This window comes from Gallus gallus, chromosome 3 (assembly GCF_016699485.2).
Source record: "Gallus gallus isolate bGalGal1 chromosome 3, bGalGal1.mat.broiler.GRCg7b, whole genome shotgun sequence".
NCBI lineage: Eukaryota > Metazoa > Chordata > Aves > Galliformes > Phasianidae > Gallus > Gallus gallus.
Window position 1 is genome coordinate 107,520,281 of NC_052534.1, and position 19,573 is coordinate 107,539,853.

General features: G+C 42.2%; 1 protein-coding gene across 13 annotated transcripts in view; it reads left to right on the top strand.

The window, feature by feature from the left end:
- PKHD1 (polycystic kidney and hepatic disease 1 (autosomal recessive)) overlaps positions 1-19,573 on the top strand; it is a 230,830-nt gene that overhangs the window by 116,331 nt on the left and 94,926 nt on the right. For all 13 annotated transcript variants that reach the window (XR_005858607.2, XR_005858605.2, XR_005858606.2 and 10 more), the window contains 4 exons: positions 1,685-1,820; positions 3,451-3,697; positions 13,155-13,332; positions 13,835-14,030. Coding sequence is in view for 10 of the 13 variants with exons in the window: in XM_040697985.2 (XP_040553919.1) it covers positions 1,685-1,820; positions 3,451-3,697; positions 13,155-13,332; positions 13,835-14,030 (757 nt within the window). In the remaining 3 variants the exon portion in view is untranslated. The remainder of the gene's footprint in view (positions 1-1,684; positions 1,821-3,450; positions 3,698-13,154; positions 13,333-13,834; positions 14,031-19,573) is intronic.

Consider the following 19,573-nt stretch of genomic DNA (forward strand, 5'->3'; position numbering starts at 1 on the left):
AGTCCTTCAGTGGCCCAATGACACAATGAATTTCTCTCAGGGATGAAGGAGTGGTGTCTTTGTTTTTGCTTTCCAGGATCCATGGTAGAACTCTGATGCTGTACTTGTTAAGAGATTTAGAGGCGCTCAGCTGTGCCTTGTTTCTTCCCACACCCCAGGGGGGTGATTATCTTTGATTATCTCATGATAAGAGCCTCCTTGTCATAATTTACATCTTAATTTATGTAATTCTCCCTTTAATAATGATGTCTCTTTAATATCAATTAAAACTTTATGACACTAATTTAATGGGAACAGTGGATATTTCTCTCTGTTCCCCTTCCAGTTTTTGAATGCAGTGCTTCAAACCACTGTGTTCTGGAAATATCAGGGCGTTTCAGTACTGGGGCTTTGATCAATTAACACATTATAAGCAGGGCCAGATCCAGGGTGTATAGAAAGGGAAAAAGGGAAAGACTTCAAATAGCCTCTTCCATGCTTTCATAAAGAAACTCAGTGCTGGTGTGGAGTACGGACACACACTAGGGGAGGAATTACCATCTCATACCCTTTTTCTATGTACTGCTCATGAAAAATGATAGAAATGGTGGAAGAACAGGCATGTACAAGCTGAAAACCTACAAATCTGATTTGTTCCCAGCAGCAAGGTGATTTCTGCTTAGCAGTGATATAGAAGGAGATGGCACAAAGACCAGGACCACTACATCAGATGTTAGACTCTCAGAGAAGTGATGGAGATGCTGTCTCTTAATTAGACTAAAGCTAACACCACCCCTTTGAAGTGACAAACTATTTCTAAAAGGCCATTCCATTCTCAAATTTGCATTCTAGAGGATGCTTTTGCACTGGACTGATTACTCCCTTGATTCTCTGTCATAAGAGAGTTTGTGAGTTGTGAGTTGTCCTTCTAAACTGTTTACTGGCTTCAGAAATGGCATCACATGTTCCTGACAGCTTTCTCCTCCAGACTACCCCCTGGCTTTGAATACTTCTTTCTTCCCAGCCTGTCTCCAGGACGAATGGGCAGAGAATGTGCTCACCCCCTCTGTCATGGACCACAGCCACCATGAAATCTAGTTTCTTTTTTGTGTTCCTCATCTCTTGTGGTTTTGCTCTTCCTTTTCACGTGTTATGCTTTTTCCTGTCTCTTGCTGATCTACTTAATTTCTTATTGTTCTAATATATCCTGAATTCAACCAGAGCTTTGAAGAGAGTCCGGCTTAAATTCTCCCCACCCACCCCCAATCACAGAAAGTATTCCATGCCTCAGCAGTCAGATTTTTATTGGAACATCAATTAGGATAATTGGCTTTATAAAGTATGGTAATCTCCTGCCTGATGGGCAAGACAAGGCAAAGCAGAAGAGGCAGTATAGTGCCTTCTCTCTTGAAAAGTCCAACTTTTACTAGTAGCCACTAGACAGACTGAGCAAACAAAGCCATTTCTGCCCTGAAAGAAATACTATTGCATACTCTAACTGGTGAATTAAACTGATATTATTTATTAAACTATTAGAAGTTGTGACACAATAGGTTATATGTGTCCTTCAGATAGCACACGCTACCCCAGAACCGGAGGCCTGAGTGCAGTCATCTTGTATCGCAGCTACTGCATGCTGAACTCATTAGGCTTGGACATCCACATGTTGGCTTGTTTCACAGTGTTCTTCATTTCTTCATGGCAGGATAAGACCTGTATGTCAGCAGGACTGAAAACTCCCAAAAGATTCCAGCTGTTTGTCTCTAACACAGCTTTCAGAAACTTTGATAGGAGCACTTGCACAGCAATCAGGACCTGCTCTGGCTGTTACCAAGGGCAGGGTGAGTATGACTTGCACTTATTTAGCAGTGTTTGCACAGTCGTTGCATTTCACATTCATCTAGATAGAAATTCTTAGCTTCCGCAATCACTGATGTTTCAGCTGAATCCTGGAATGAGTACTGTGCAATGATGAAGAATGCCTCTTTGGTTTTGGTCATCTTATCACTATGCTAGCTATAGGTAAGATATCCAGGACTAGGTTTTGAGTTATTTGTGTGTGTATTTCCCCTATGTTTCCATGCAGTAAATAGTTTTCAGAATCATTGCTCTCTGTGCTTCACTTCCCCAGTGGGGCTACCAAGCTAACAGCTCTTGCCCATTCACAGGGAGGTGGGCCATAGGATGGCAATACATAGCTGCAGGATGAATGCTCTGCATGTTGTGCAGCTCAGATGAACTGAGAAACCATATCATATGGTGATATGCGTAACAACCATCAACTATTTCTCAATAATATTTAACCCTCTGCATTTTGCTGACTTTGCTGGACTGCTCTGATTTATGTGCACTTAGGGTCAGATTGCTAGTTATCCAAGCTATCCAAAATATCTGTGAAATAGCTTCATCATTTAGTTGGTACCACATATCACATGTATTTTTGAGACAAAGGTGGCCTTATATTTGAACTGATTTCATTTCCTCAGTGGAACTTAGGAATTGGTTTTTATACTCTTGACTTGTTGCGTCTTCTTTTTGGGAGGTAACATTTCAAGAGTGAGGATTTCTTAATAGCTATGACACATCCTTGCAGAATTTTACCAAGCTACTACCTCAGGCCAGCCTAAACCTTAGGTGAATTTGCCTAAGATAACGTATGTAAACTAAGCATCCTTTTGAGCTTTGAAGAAGTACCCAAAGGCTCTTTGAAGAGCGTTCCAACTGCAATTACCTCTTAAATATATTTATATATAAACGTATACTGCCCTACAATAACATAAGAGAGAAAAAGACTTCAGGAGCTGAGATCAAAGGACAGGAGGAATAGTAAAATCTGACTCAGAGAAGCTGCAGCTGATGGTATGATAGGTAAATAGTAACCAGATGAGGCACATGGACACTCATGCCAAAGCTGACTTGTTCTGGTTGGTAGGGCACTAATTTTCTGTCATTTCTGGAAATATTCATGTGTTCAAAACCTTTCTGTGCTTTAGCCCACATGAATATTCCTCCTTCCTGAATCTATCTGTGTTGACAGTAGTGAAAACATACTCCAGCCACACTTTTCAGCCAAGGCTTTACTGTGCCAGGTGCTATACATATGAACGTGTTATTTAAATAGATACATAAGCAGCCCTTATCTCTGAATAATTTGTCTTATAAACAGAGCAGAAAAGATCTATGAGAATCACTGTTTTGGGGACACTAACCTTTGGCAGTGAGACTTAAGAATAGGTGTTTGGAGTCACTCAGGAGACGCTGGTAGAGCAGCACCTGAATCAGACAACAGGATCCTGGCCAGAACGTGGCAAACGTCTTTTTTTTTTTACTTTTATTTATTTATCATTTTTCTGAATCTCACCTCTTGTTGAATCAGTAGTCACACTTCCAAAGTGATGATGAAGAAAAGCTAATCTCTTTTTTTTTTTTTTTTCCTGTGTTTGTTTCTAAACTGCTCTTTGTTCCTCCCAGGTGGGTTTACAGTGAGAGTTGAGCGTCTGACCTTCACCAACTCACCTTTCCAAGTGTCCTTCCCCTTTCCTCATGCTGCCATCCTTGAGGATCTCGATGGCTCTGTCACTGGGAAGGAAGGAAGTCATATTCTCCCTTCTACAGACATCCTTGTGGCTTCGTGCGCAACGAGTGCCAATTTCAGTCGAGCTTTGGGTGGCAGTGTTTGCAGCAAGGACCTTGTTTTCCACCGTATGTCTCTTCACTTGTAAGTAAGAAAGCTACTTTTGAAAATTTGGCATGGATGTCACTTGCTGTGTTCTATATTGTATTATATGCATAAGGTGATTGCAGCGAGTGAGAGGTTGGTCTCTTCTCACTGGTGACAGGGGACAGGAAATAGCCTCAAGTTGCGCCAGGGGAGGTTTAGGTTGGATATCAGGAAACACTTCTTTACAGAAAGGGTTGCTAGGCACTGGAATGGGCTCCCCAGGGAGGTGGTTGAGTCACCATCCCTGGATGTGTTTAAAAACTGGATGTGGTGCTCAGGGACATGATTTAGTGGTGGGTTGTTAGGGTAGTATGGTTAGGTTGTGGTTGGACTTGATAATCTTGAAGGTCTTTTCCAACCTGAGCAATTCTATGATTCTCTATTAACATAAGATAGTCTCTGCTGCTGCTGTCTGTGTGTCTTTGGTCAGACTACTTGTCCTTGCCCAGGTAGTTTGCAGGCATGGCTTGAGAGAGAGGATAGGGACCATTTCCAACGGGCAATTTGGGTGAAGTCATCATGGCTTTGAGGAGAACTCAGCTGTATGGACAGCAGTAGAAAGTATAAATCTCCCTCGTCCTCCAGGCCAGAGCTCTCTTTGGTTTAATTTATTTACTAATTTAGGTATGGCCTGCTTATATTTAATTTATTTTTCTGAGGCTCTCAGCAAGCTGCTTACCTGTGTTACCTTGGTTTTCCATCTATAATCTCAGTCCTGTCTGGAGACAGGACATTACACTGTTCTTTGTACAGCATTACATTGACCTTTAAGTGGAGCTTGTGGTATATTGCTATTTTGTCTCTCTTCAGTTTACCAGAGGGATATAAATGGGCATTTGTAGAACTGGGAATATGGCTCAGTGTGGTCAGGGTGAGATTGATGGCTGAGCCTCAGCCACAATCAGAAATTTAGTGGGTGAACGGGGAACTTTGCCAAGATATTCTGACTGCTGAAATATAAAATAGTCACAGATTATGAGAACACCTCTCCTGATGAGGAGACGCAGTCTTAAAATAATAAAAGTAATTTTAATTCAATTAGAGTTTAAGTCATGGTCTGAGAGTGTTTCCTTTTATGCTCATTGTGAGAGATTTCCCCCCCCCAAATTCCCAAAGAATGGGTGGTCGTGAATAGATTGTTTTTTCACGTCTTCAGCAGAATATTTCTGGCATCTTATTTCATTTCTGTGTTAGTTTCATCAGATACTGGGTTTGTGTATTATATTTTCTACTAAAACTAGATTCAGCATTTTTTTATTTCACAGTCCCATCTCTCATACAATAAGCAGCCATATGGTACGGAACATATAATAACTTCATGATGTATTTAATTAAAAGAAAACTTTCTGTCATTCTGTTGTATCCCTGTCATTCTTACCTACCTCAAAAGGTCTTTGTGGTCTTTCATTTTGCTTTTCTTTGTTTTCTGTGAGGTAAATGTAGACAATTCACATCAGCAAACTGACCCAGTTATTAAGACTGACCCAGATCACAACATAAGCAATTTTTTTTTCCTATATGATTACAGATTACCATCAATATTATGGCATCAGAAAGCAGTACAAGGGAGATAGGAAACTCAAGAGTCAGCTTTTGTAATTGTGAGAGACAGAGCTTTCTTGACAACTAGATAATTGCTCTTCTGAAGTAGATGAGATACTAGTTCCCACTTGATTGTGGTAACCTCTGTTTATATACTGAAATAGAAATAACTTTTTTTGTCTTAGTAAATGATTGTGGAACCCAAAGCATAAGTGAATGAATCGCTTTACAGATGAAAGCAACTGCAGTAAAACAGTGATGCAGCTCCCAGAGCTCATTCAGCATTCAAGTATTACTAGAATGATTTGGCAGGTGAGCCAAAAAACTCGATATGAGTGAATTCAAATTGAGTCAAAGACATATAAACATAGATATCATCCTGAAGAACATGTGGTCACCATGTGGGCACTAATAATGTGTCCTTGTACAGGTAATTCCTCCTTGCATCAAAATATAGTTAAGGAGCAAGTATAACTAAGGGTTCCTCTACACCACTTTTGTTCAAGTCCTCATCTACACTTTATCTTCCCTATAAATTTCTTGAGAGTTTTGGGTAAATCATATCAAGGGAATCAGGCACTTCTCAGCCAACCTTTCTTTCCTTTTATAATTATTCATGTACATGAGCTGGGAGTCAACCTAAGTCAAAGATAATCAGCAGTCTCAGTAGCAGAGGGCATCTTTCAGCCTGGGAGACAGAGCATCCTGTCTGTGCTGCTTCCAGATCCTCTTGCCTGAGCAGTTCCTACCAGCCAAGTCACTGTCATGTTGAGGTGACTATATGAGGCAGCCAAGCAGCAGCTGGTGTTCAGAGCAGTGAGTCAGGGATTCCTTGGTCACAGAGACAGTGCTCCAAAAAGGAGCTGGTGGAGGAACAAGGTGGAAAGTTAAAGGAGCTGGAGGGTCTGAAGGATGCAGGTCAGTTAGTAAACTATGACATGACGATGAAAGAGTGGGGTAAGGAAGGAAAGGGTGAATTTTGTCCAGATGTAGTAGAAGAGTGTTCACAATAAAAAGGGAATTGTTTGGGTTTGGTAAAACAAAACATGACTAGGAGCAATTGGCAGAAGTTGAGCAGACAGAAGAAGAAAGGCTGGGTGACAGGAAGGTTTTCCTAACAATGCAGTCTCTTGGACTCATCTCAACAAAAGGATGAAAGTACTGTTGCTTGGATTTCTTTAGTTTCTGATGAGCAAAGAATTACACATAGCTCTGTAAGTAATCTTTCGGTGGTGCTCTACCAGCCCAGGGGTACATGACCTGTCAAATATGCAGCTTGCTAGTTCCTGGTTGTGTTTCGTTAGGCTCCTAGTTGTTCCTCACCATCTGTGCTAAGTCCCTGCAGCTGGGAAGATGAGGGGCTGTGAAAACCATGGGTGAAAAATGGGATGTGGGCCTCTAAGTCCAAGCTTTAAGAATGGAAAGCACATTTGCTGACCATCAGACTGGAGTGTCAGCGTAACAGCATCCTCACTTTGATATCAACTCACTCTGAGCAAGGAGATTATTTCAGGCAATAGCAATTAAATAATTGCTTGGTAGCCCTCTCTTGGTGCAGGTCTCTGTGCTCCTGAATAAAAAGTGTGAGGGGCTTGGTGTGTTTATTTGCTTCCCCTGAGGACTGGACTCCAGATTCAAAAGTCTTAAAGTCTGAGGGAGACTTGCAAGAGAAGTCCTAGTATGGCAAGATGGTTGGTCAGAGAAGCAAACAGCATCTGATGGCCCTGTTTGGGAAGGAGTTTGGACCAGATGACCCCTAGGGATCCATCCCAAGTTCAACCAGCCTGTGATTTACTCACACGGGGAAGACAGCGTGGTACAGCGTAGTTACCATTATCTCAGCAGCCTCAGGCTCATTTCCTGACTTCGAGGACAACCAGCAAGGCCTGGCCACAGCTGTCTTATGCACCTTCTTAGCCTTCAAAAGAACAGGGAAGTTGTATCAGTGCTACCTTTTGGGCAAGTTCCCATCTGGGATTTGTCTAGGAGAGGTTTGTTTGACAGAAGCCCAAAGCACGTCCGGTCACAATGTGGTCAACTGAATGTTGACACCCAACTGTCTATCTATCTATTGTGTTTAATTTACCAGGGTACAATAGCATATTGGCACCATCTTTTCCCCAGAATGTGTTTGGAAAATGCTTGGGTTTTTTTTTATTTTATTTTATTTCATTTTATTTTATTTTACTTATTTATTTATTTTGAGAAAAACCTTGGGAATCCATTTTTGTTGTTATAGAAAACAAGAATGTTAAGCAGTTATTGACTCCCTGTCTTGAATTGCTTCACTCAACAACTTCCAGGGCAACAGGAATCCATTTCCAAATCTGCATTGCTGCAACAATGCCTTCTCCACGAAGTCCAGTTGAAAGTTAAACTAATGTGTCACTTAAACACTCTTTAAAGAGGGTTTTTATGTCTTTTAAAAATGTAATTGAAGCTTATAAAAGTCTTTATAAATTTATATGTGGGAAAGTTATTGAGTAGTCTGAAGAACAGCTTATGCCATGTCACAGTGCAGCATGGCTGCAGGCTAGATACGGCTGCTCCAAATGCCACCGCTACCCATATTATAGAGAAAATATGAGTCTCTATTAATATTAAAACAAATTTTCATTAAAAAATTGTCATAACGTGATTAAGTGACTTTAAAAGTTTCTTCACATTATGCATAATTTTTACAAGAGGAGTGCATTAGAATAATCAGCAGCCAGACAGCACCTCGTGGCCAAGGGGACTCCAAACACTGCAACCTCGTGTACCAGGAGGAAGTTGGCCTCTTGTTCCCTCTCATTGGCTTTTCCCTTCTCCCTCCAGAAACCTGGGACTTGCTCAGCACCAGTCATGTCGTTTGAGCCTTTTATTGTTTCCCTCTTCTTAGTCTGCTGCAGAGGAAAAGATTAACTTCTTCTTTATAGCCTTAATTCTTAAATCTGGTCTAATATCCTCTCCTGTAGTGCGTGCATTCAGTTGCTGCACACCCAGCCGTTGCTGATGGGTTAGAGTGAAAAGAATAGCATACCCCCTACCTCTACCAAAGACCCTACCTCTGGGTCTTTGAGTCTTGAAGAGAGTTCAAACAGTTACTCTCGTTTTGCTTTTCCTTTGATATTTACTTACTGTGGTGCCTCCAGATGAACACCCGCCTGCTGTGAAACACCCTTACTGTCACTGTTGTTTTTTACTCAATGTGTATGTGCTCAGTTGCTCTCTGGTAGTGTATCCTCCCTGCGTACATGATGGGATTCACACATGGGGCAGCATGCGTGCTCTCTTGGCCTCGTGGAACAGCCTTTCTCAGTGGCATAACATAGAAGGCAAATATTTAAGGGTTGGCTGCTGAGTGTTCAGTCCACCAGCACATCAGCTGAGCTTCAGAGCTTCATCTGTGCCAGCTCACCAAAGAGAGATTTGCTTCCCTGTGTAGAACCTCTTGACATTTATCTTACATCTTAGAGTATTGCAAGAAAGCTGTATCCTGTACAGCTTTATGAGTATGCAACATGTGTCCTTAAGCTCAGCCCTCAGCTTGGCTATTGACTCCAATGTTCCTAGGTGCAGAGGGAGATATTTAGCATCGAGGCAGAGTTTGATAGCCCTGTGCTTTCTTTGCCTGCAGTGAAAAGCTATTAGGATGCTTCTTATGGGCTGAATAGATTCAAGCTAGATCTGCCATCTGGGCACGCTATCATAACCAAAGAAATATTAGTCCAAAAATTGCATTAATTTTTACAGGATTGAGTGGACAGTGAGAGTGATGTAAAAACATGCTCCAAGTACACGCATCCAAATGTTAAGATTCGTGTTGGATGCTTCTAACTCCACCTGATATGGGATAAGTGGAGTGACTAAGCTGCCATCTGCAGGTCTTTGTTATGCTTACACTGCAGAGTTGTTTGAGCTGCTTGCTCACCGACTCTATTCCAGCTCAGAATACATTCCTAATTTTAGTTCTCCTTAAAATACCAGCCTGTAAATTGTAGAAGCTGGGGGACTGATCCTAGAACAGTTAGGAAGACAGAAGCAGCTAGTTTGAAAGCTACCTGAAAAGGTGTCCTCTTAGATTGTCATTCACAACCCTTCCAGTTGCTGACATCATCTCAGTTCTTCTGTACTGCAAAATCAAAAGGCCTATCCCATAATAGCCACTTAGGATTGGGGACAACGATCTCGTTAGTTTTCTGAAGATCTCTGCCTACAAAAGCTCATTGACAATAAGGATTCACAATACAAGTCAGGCTTGAAACAAGATCTTTCTTGACAAAGATACATATATTTACTGAAAGCAGATGAAAATTCAGATTCTTGGCAATTAAAGTAAAACGAACTGTTCTTGGGCCCAGCATCAAACATGTAAAGGGTTTGCTATGGCCATAATTTGGAATTAGCTTCCATTTGGCCAACAATAAATTGGACTGTTGCTATAAACATTTGGCGTCCTGTTTGAAGTGAGATGCTGTATTGTTTCCTGTTTTAGGAAAGGGATAATCATAATGGATTATTACACAAATCTATCAAATAGAAAGCAGTTAGAGCTAAGCACAGCGTCTGCCTTCATACGCACAGATATGGACCCTCAGGATAAGGAAGCTAATGGTAAACATAAACAGGAGAGTTAATATTTGTTCTACTTAATGTTGTTGATTGGTTTCACAAATCCTTGGAGGGCCATCTATGCCGAACAGTTGTGCACAATGCACTTGAGCTACATTGCGTAACAGTTTGTATGGTTACCATTGGTAAACTGGTACTCAGACTGTAAAGTCTTATCTAGCAATCCTGCCATATTTCTAGAGCAAATTGCACCTTAATTGAAACCTGCTTCAATATAAAAATACAGCCTTTTCAATGAGTCATCCTTTTTTTTTTTTTTTCCTCTTACAGTTTGTAAAGGCTTCCAGCAGTTTAAAGTGAGGGTTAATTTTGCATTAAGACCATTGCCTCCTAGTTTCTTTCAAATAAAGCCAGAGGAAGTTCAGGGGAAGGCTCTTTCCTCTGATAATGAAGCTCTCCATGTTAATGATGCGTGCAGGCTCCCTCAGATCCTCTGAATTAGAAATACTTGTGTGTGTGAGCACTACTCTGCTCCATTAACATTAAGGAGAGGTAGATTGGTGGCTATTTAGGGCACAGTGAAATCGCTGGCTATTTAGGGCAAATGGAAATGGTGCTAATTGTGGCTGGTAATTCCATTAGTAAAGTACTTCCATTTTGGTGTCTGTTTGGCAGATAGGTGAATAAACAAGCATGATCCTTTCAAGGGGAATGTAGTGTCAAGCTCGTTATTTCCTTGTACAGATGTTCTGTGCAGAATTGCATTTTTCATGTTCCCTCCAATTTTTTTTTGTGTGTGTGCTGGCTCTATGTCAGGAGTAGGGCATGTGAAAAGCAAGAACACGGTGTGCCAGGTCGAGAAAACCCCAGATGTTTCAGGCCGTGGGATGCCAAGCAGTCTTTCTCTCCTGCTCCCTTCCAGGTCATGAACAAACTTCCCGATGAAAGTCAGGGAACCCAGACTACCTTACTATATGCATGAAAAGTGTTTTCTTGAGAAAAGTGGTTCAAGCAGTCTGATCAGGCTTCTTCAGCAGTCATATAATCGTATGGGTTGGGTTGGAAGGGACCCCAAGGATCATCAAGTCCCAACCCCCTGCCATTGAAGAGTAAAGAGCAAAACGACAGAGATTTACATTGCACAGGGGATGGGTCAGACTCTGTCACTTGCTGTGGCATTGTATACCTTGGTAACTCAATAAGACAATTAATTCCTGATGTGCAAGAGAGTTTAATGTTGCACTACACCATGTTTGGCATGCTACTGCTGCTAAAAATGTACTCCTGAATACCTGTGCGGGTGCTGATAACTGTGGCAGTAATGCGCTTGTTGTCATTTACTTGCTTAATTAGCAGCCTAATATCCTGGTCTAGCTAATGCCCATAAGAGGAGGTTTATTAGTAGTACGAAAGCAGTTTAAGCCTTATAAACTCCTTCCAGTCAGTTTCATTGGTCTGCCAATATCTTCTGGTTGAGTGATTCTTTGCTGATTCACACTTCCCCTGTTTCCCACTGCTGTTTCTCAGCTGAATGTTTCTGGGTAATCAGAAAGCCCTTTGCCAACATGACAGGCACCAGAATAGCAAAGCAAAATTGGAAATGATTTTAAAAGAGGAAAAAACAAAACAATCTGCAGGTAACCCACCTCCAATGTTCCTGCTACTGTAATTATTGTCTCCTTAGCTGCAATGAGAGGAGGAGCAAAAGAGCCTCCAAAATTACAGATACAGTAAATCAAATTATGAGAAGACATTTGCTTTAGCGTTGTCTGTCTTGAGAAGGAAGCCTGCATCCAGTCTGGAGTGCTGAGTAACGTGCTAAGATACGTAGTTTTGGTGTAATACTCGGAGAATGAGAAATACCCCTTCAGATATGCTAAAAAGACTTATTTTTAGCTCACTGTCAGCTCAAATGCCAAAAGTAAATGGACTAAAGGTGAAGTGGCCAGCTTGTCTCGATTCTGCAGCAGCATTTGATTCATTCATAAATCTGCTCCATTCATCTTTATGGCAGAATCATGGCCCCAAGGTACCTTGGCAAGCCAGCAAGGCTTCTCCACAGCTGAGTATGAGATCTGAAGTCCTGGAGCATTTATCTCTAGCAATTCCCCATGCACAAAGTGTAGAAGAAACAGGTATGACCTTAGTTCAGTGCCTAAAATTAAGAGGTAAGTTCCAGCTGCTATGTCACTCTTCCTACGTCTTTCATATATCACTTAGACCTGGGTGCCATGCACTAGTTTGACTGAAACAATATTTTGGCACCTTCAATCTTGAAAATTAACTGTTATTTCTCAGTTGACATTTAATGGAAGTGGCATGATTCTGTTACAGAATAAGCCTGTCTTGGTTGCTTTACATGTCAGCAAGGCTTTCTGTGGTGTCTTCTATGAACAAAGACATTCTCAGTCTTAATTCCAGTGGTAGAGAAGTAGCACAGTGTAGCTAACCAGAGCATCATTTCAATCATAGTTTCCATCAGTTTCAAGAGCTGTTGCAGGAATTCAAGATGTTGAGGACTAGAATATAGGTCTTAGTATTTAAGCAGTTTCTAATCAGATGATGAATCAAACTTGAAGAGACAGTGGATATTCAATGTCTGAACATCAGAAGGGTTAACTGCCTTTCATCTTTATCATAGAATCATTCAGATTGGAAAAGACCTCCAAGATCCCCAAGCCCAACTCCAACCCACCCCACCATGCCCACTGACCACGTCCCTCAGTGCCACATCCCCACAGTTCTGAAACATCTCCAGGGACGGTGACCCCACCACCTCCCTGGGCAGCTGTGCCACTGCATCACCACTTTTTCTGAGGAGAAATGTTTCCTGATATCCAACCTTATCCTTTCCTTTGTGTGGTTTGTTGCTTTCAACACACCACTTCCTGAAAGCCAAGTATTCTGTATTTTTAGACATTACGTTACACAACCTAGCATCTTGGGGAAGTTAGCAGTCTTCCTAGTAAGAATCTCAAAAATCAAGGTCAGTTTAGCATAATTTGAAAAAAAAAAAAAAAAAAGAGCACGTGCAGGAAAATGATGGAGTTTGCCCCTGAAGAGGAAGCATTGTAAAATTTTTGCCATACTCAAGGCCAGTAGTTACGCCCATTCCAGCCTCAATTAATGATATCATTACTGCTGTTGATGGATACTACTATCGTTGATACTGTTGAATTTTTTCCTCTGAGTAACTCAAGAGTGGAAAGTACTAGTGAAAAACAGTGTTAAGTTCTCATTTGGATGCTGATAGACAGCATATACTTACTACAATATTCAGATGAAAATTAAACTGTAAGGGTTGCAAAATGAGAAAAATGAGTAAAAAAAGTGATTATATATTTTTTTTTTCCTCCAGGAAAGAGGCTCCAGAGATTCCCTATAATTTAACTGTGACTGACAGTAGGAATAAGACAACCACAGTCAATTACGTCCCTGACACTCTCTCAAACCTGCATGGCTGGATGTGTCTCCTCCTGGATAAAGAGACTTACACACTGACATTTGACAACCCTTCGGTCAGCAAGCAGCTCCAGGTAACACAGACATTTTTTGTAATTTCTAAATTATATTCAGAAGAGATAATCATGCCTTCATCTTTCTGGATTGGCAGAGTGAAAATCTCTTTGTATTTATAAGCAGAGCTTGAATATGATGACCTAATCCCGAAGCCCTCACAGAATCACAGAATCTCGGAATTAACCTGGAGTAGGAATAGGGTTTGGGCATAGTAGATTAAAGTTCAGTGTGGTGCAAAGAAATGAACAAAATTCATATTACCTTAAGACATCACAAAGCGTAGTTTTCAGAAGGTATTATTCCTCTGTATCTTTTAAGGTGACAAAGGGAGTTGATTTTATCTGCATTCATCATCACCTCCTACTTAATTTTACCTACTCAGTTTCAGTGATCTCAATATGTATTGTTCAGAAAAATCTTTTGCCCAGGTGGAATACCATCTCGTTTATTCCTCTTATACTACACTCTGCAGAATTCTAATCACAGAGACAGACACGTTTATTTTGTTTCCTCCTCTAGTATTCAGTCACATTTAGCAACTTCGCAGCTGGGAATTTCTTGCTGGTGGAACACAAGGATCTTCCTGCCCAACTTGAAGTTGCAGTGTCCTGTGGGAAAAGGACTGGACAGCCACTCCAATCTCCACCTTCCTATGGTCATCACAGGAGCTGTGACTGGTATCTTGACAGCACACTGAGGAAGCTAACCTACTTGGGTAAGTATGATGGCAGAGCTGAATCTTTTCAATTAAAGCCACCGGACACTATGAAGCCTTAGCCACGAGGTCTTGCAATGGCCTTTCAATAAGTGAGCAGTCCTTCAATAAGACCAGTGAAATAGGTAAGTGTGTGTACATCAGGTCACTCTCCATCTGATGCCCGTTCTATCAACAACTGGAATGTGTCATTAACAGTGCCTGATGTGGCATCAGTTGAATTTCAGTTGGTCTTTTGGAGTGGATAAAGCTTTAAATTCCACTAATGATCTCTGGTGACAGCTGGTCCCATATCACACATATCATTTATAAACCACGTGCAGACTACCCAGGACAAGCCCACTGAAGGCAATAGGATTTCATCATTCAAGACTTTTTCCTATGACTGTAAACTTCCAAAAGCAACACAGACTTTTATGTTTGAGAGTATTGGATTTGTACATTGGGTCATGAAGCGTGATGGTCTCTCCTCTAGCAAGTTCAGATATTTTATCATATTTAACAGAATTGCCAGCATCTTCAAATTTAATTTATTCTTTTATAATGTGGACAGTTTCCATAATTCCTGTTCTCAAGTCTATTCTTTTAAAAAGGTCTAAGTTCTGTATGTAAAAGGAAAAGTAATGATAATTGCAATCAGTAATAGCAGAATCTGGAATCACAAAGGCACTTCAATGAAGTGAAGTTCACTTCATGAAGCATAGCTTCTTGATCATCATACGAGAAAACTAAAGTATCAAGATGCTGATTTTCACAGGAACAGAAGATTCTGTCACTGATCTGGTCAGTTTCTTTTATGAATTGTTCTTGGTTTATACTGTTGAGATGGCATGCAAATGGCTTTCTCATGTGGGATCTACAGGGAAACATGGCTGGAATGAAGGCAGGTAATCCACTAAGCTTGGTTTTTAGTAGCAATGAAATAATTCAGTGTACATTTCAGGAGACATGAAGAGGCCTCTCCCTTAACATCAGTTTGAAGGCTCACACTAGCTACATCTATCTCTGGTCCTGAGGCCAACTGGCATTGCACAGCTTGTGTCCATACAGCTTAACATTTTCTCTCTTAAAACAGGCTGGATGCACCCAGGCTTCAAATTAGGAAAGATCCCTGTCCTGTGCTAACTCCCAAATCATAATGGTCACCATCTGGGAAAGTGCATTGGTCTGGGCCAAAGCTCTGCCAGGAACTTGGCCAGCAATATAGCCTTATAGAATATTGGGAGCCAGCTCTTAGTCCCATAACTTGGCTTTATTTAGTCTGCTAGTACAGCTGTTGAGCCTAACTCTGGTCCAAGATCATGTTAGATATTCACTAAAAAAAAAAAAAAAAGTGTTCGTTTTTGTTTTATTTTGGTTTTGTTTTTAATTGTTCCAGTTTTCTAACAGCACAGATTTGTTCTTTCAAATATGAAAGTCGACCATATTCAGTTTGATATCTTGAGCTGCACTTTCATGAACAGAGCAGTATGGGAAAGCTCGGAAGATATTTCTTGACTTCTTACAATTGCTGAAAACGGGAGATGATGGACTTGGAAAGACCAGGAGAAAATGATCAGGCCAGCACATATCACTCTTGCATCATCGATACATTCTTGTTCCTCATCTGCTTTCCTTTCGTTTGGTTCCTATTATATGAAGAGCTCGATGTTATTTCTCATTTTATTATACAGAAAAACAATCAGAATACACCAGGAAAAATGTATGGCAACACCTAACATGTATAAGTCATGCAATGAATGTTTTCAGCCAGGGTTAGCAGTGAGATCAATAATTCAGTGTTGGGTACCTAATACATAACACTGTTGGTAGGGTAAAAGTGTGAAAGAAAGTGGATGGATTCCTAGCCCTGGTGTGCTGTTTAGTTTCTCTCCTAATCTCCTGTGTGCAGGCTGAGAGTGAGGATAATTTGCCATCAGAGCAGACTCATGGCATGTGGCATTTTCATCGCTCAAGGTCCTTAGATGATGGTCAGGCGTCCTTTCAGAGCTCCAGCTCTGTGAGAAGCTATTAGAATCCTCATGGGTTGGGATTCGTGCTCCATAGGAAGTTGAAGATGACCACAATAATCCATTCTGGCCTTGGTATCCTACAAGGTCCAGGCAGCGACCTGGAGAGGACAGCACTTGGAGGTCCGGCCTTCAGAACGCTTTCCCACCCAACTCTGCGAGCTGTTTTTATTTTTTAGTTACATTTAACTATATGAAATAATTGGCCAGCTAATTAATCCCATTTACAAGCTTTGTCGGATTCTTCAGCTGTCAGTCATGCCCGAGCCCGGGGCCGGCGTTTAGTCTCAGCTCCTTCCTTCATGTGACTTGGTCTCCATGGCTACAGGCTGCATCTGCTGACACCCCACTCTCTATTTACTGCTTAATTAAGAATTTCACGCTCAGCCCTTATCTGCTGCTAAGAACAAGAACACACTGTTAAGAAACTCCAAATTTAGGCTGCAGCACAAGGAAAGCATTTCTTGTAGCCCTGGCTGTGTGGAGCCTCTTTAACTACCCTCTTGGCAACCGTGCTGCCACCCTTCAATCAAAAATCATTAAATGGGGCAGAGATAATGAGCATGTAGCATATCAAAAGGAGGATGTTTGCTCGGGCTAAGGAGGAAAAGCTGTAAGGGCCCATAAGCAGCCGCCACTTCAAAGGGAGCAGGGGCTGATAAAGAGTCATTTGTTCCTGTATGACTTATGTAAAAGGTCTGGTATGTTGGAGGCCCGTCTCGCAGACGCGGGTCCCCCCCTCTCGGTGCTCGTGTGTCAGCAGCCGGGCAGCTGGGCCCAAACGCCATCAGCCCAAGCATATAATCACCCGACCCCGCACCCACAATGGGCACTTGTAGGGGGTGGACAGGGGACAATGGGGACACAATTATTGCAGCTGCTTCAGGAGGGCCATCATTCTTCCCGCAGAACGGCATAGGCCCTCGCGGGGCGGAGGGGAGAGCTCCGGCGTATTATTCATACTCTGACTTTGGGAAGCACATCGCCGCGCCGGTGGGGTTTCGACAGCTGCTTGTGTCCCGCTTCGTCCTAATAATTGTACATTCTGTCAGGGGTCAGCTTACTTTTGACCCTCTGCCTTTGTGCCCGCTGGGACGCCTTTTAGGGCGAACGGTGGGGAAGTGGCAGGGCTGCGTTACATCCAAAATTAACGTCCATAAATACGGATCAGATGCCAGCTCATTCATGGGCAGGCTCCCGAATTCACACAGGGGGGGGGAGGAAAAAAAGGAGGAGAAGGCGAGGAAAGGCCCTATGGAGGAGAAGATATTGTTATTCAAACGAAGCGGGCAGCTGAGCAAGGCCACCTTGGCTCATGGATGACTTGGGCGTTGTGCACGCTCCCCCCGTCCAAAATTGCCCAATGACATGCAAGTGTTTCTCTTTGGGGAAGAAGAAAAAAAAAGCCTGATACAAAAGGCAAGAAAACACACCGTATGGAGGGGATTAAAGGAGTTAAGTTGCCTTGATGCGTTGCTTGCTCACACTTTTGTAAATGAGGCACAGGCGTGGGACCATGCAGGGGGTGCTGAATAAGGAGAAATCATTGCAATGGGGAGCACTGCTGTGATGTGGGGCACCTGTGCCGAGATCCTGCTAACAAAGGTGCTTGCTGCTACCTACATATGTCACCTCTGTTTACCAGTGCCTTTAAAAATAATCTTTTCAGACCAAGGAGAAGAATTGGCGTTCAAGGAGGAAGAGCCCAATTTCCCTGCTAGTGCTGAGTGAGGGGAAATGAGGACTCAGACCATCTTGGTCTGAGGAATCTGGGAGGGAATCCAGTCTCTTGGACACCATCAGCTTTGCTCTGACACTGCTCAGTCTTTGTAGCATTGCCTTTTTTCTCTGGGACACCCCATATTGTGAGAGAGGTGCTCCTCAGTGACGGGCTTTGGATTGATGCATGGTTTCCCACTGAGGCAGGAGAGGTTTAGGTTGGATATTAGGAAGTTTTTCACCCAGAGGGTGGTGACGCACTGGAACAGGTTGCCCAAGGAGGTTGTGGATGCCCCATCCCTGGAGGCATTCAAGGCCAAGTTGGATATGGCTCTGGGCAGCCTGGTCTGCTGGTTGGCGACCCTGCACATAGCAGGGGGTTGAAACCAGATGATCATTGTGGTCCTTTTCAGTCCAGGCTATTCTATGATTCTGTGATTCCCAAACGCTGTTTCAGGAGGGTGGCTTTCATGTGGGGTGACCACGCTGTATTAAAAAACCCTTCTTGTAACTGGAGATGTGGAAAGAAACATCACACTGTGGGACATCTGGGATATTTTTAGGAGAAATGTCCTGTGTAAATGACAATAATAACATTATGAGCTTTTTAAGTCTGTTACAAATACGAGCATATGGTACCACAGCGTGGAACTGCTCCTTGGTTAAGGTCTCTGGGCAATACTGGAATTGGCTGCAAACCAGCGAGATGTAGCTTCCTTTTTGTTCACTTTTGAAGTGTTTAAACCATTTTCTTTTTGGAATAAAAGAAAGTGTTGGCTTGCTCCATCTCCCCATCCCACATGGCTTTTTTTTTTCCTGAGATGGAAGCGCTTGTCAGGAGCAATATTGCAAAGATCTCTGGAAGGATTATCAAACCTTTTCTTGACCCCAAATGCATTTTTTCCTTAGACACAGCTTTTACGGAGACAGGTCACCCTGCTGACTTTGCTCAGGCTGCTCATGTGTGAGTTGTTAAGAAGACCCAGGGCCTGATCTCGTGTTACTGCTGTGTCAGAAGCAGGTCTGCAGTTTCCATGGTCATTCAAAAAAGATATGATTTGATTACACGTATTGTCTTTCTATATTCCTAGAGAATGATCTCACGTCCAGTTTGCTCCACGTGTTGTTGTAGTTGCTTTGTGTAGTAGAAAAGCAGGCCCTTAAGAATGTTTGTTTCTAATATTAAAATACAGAGAATAAATGTATTTTTCTTCAGCCTTATTGCTCAGGGACAAAGGGGAGTCCTTGGTGAAAGGCTTGAAAATTGCATTAATATTTCTTTGAAGGCGCTGATATCCAGCCTGATAAAATTCACCCCACATTCATTGTTTTGGATGGTCAGTTGTAGAAAGAAGGTAAAGAAATGCCTCCGTCATCCTTTCAGCGATGGTCTTGTGAGTGTGTGATGTCTGTAGCAGGAATTTCATGGCTTCATCTCCATCACTGATCTGCTGCAAGCAGGAATCAGCCTCTATTCGCCCAAATGCTTCTTTACATTGTTTCTGAGTGCAGTGTCCCCAGGGTACCATATTCCTGGGCACCTCCTTGAATGGTCCCTAGCAGAGGAAAAGCAAAATATCCTATCCCAGGCTCTCCAGCTTGTAGAGGTGTGTCGTACCATGTTGTTGATTATGGTGTCTAAAAGTTTTGATTTCCCTGTGATATATGTTAGCCCAATTGATGTTAAATAGCACAGAGGTGCTTGTTATTTGTTAGTCAGGCTATTGGAGCCATTTATCCTGGTTTCAGCCCTTCCTAATATCCACGGGCAAAATTCCCTGTCACTGCAAAGCTGATAAAAGACCAGGTTGCTCC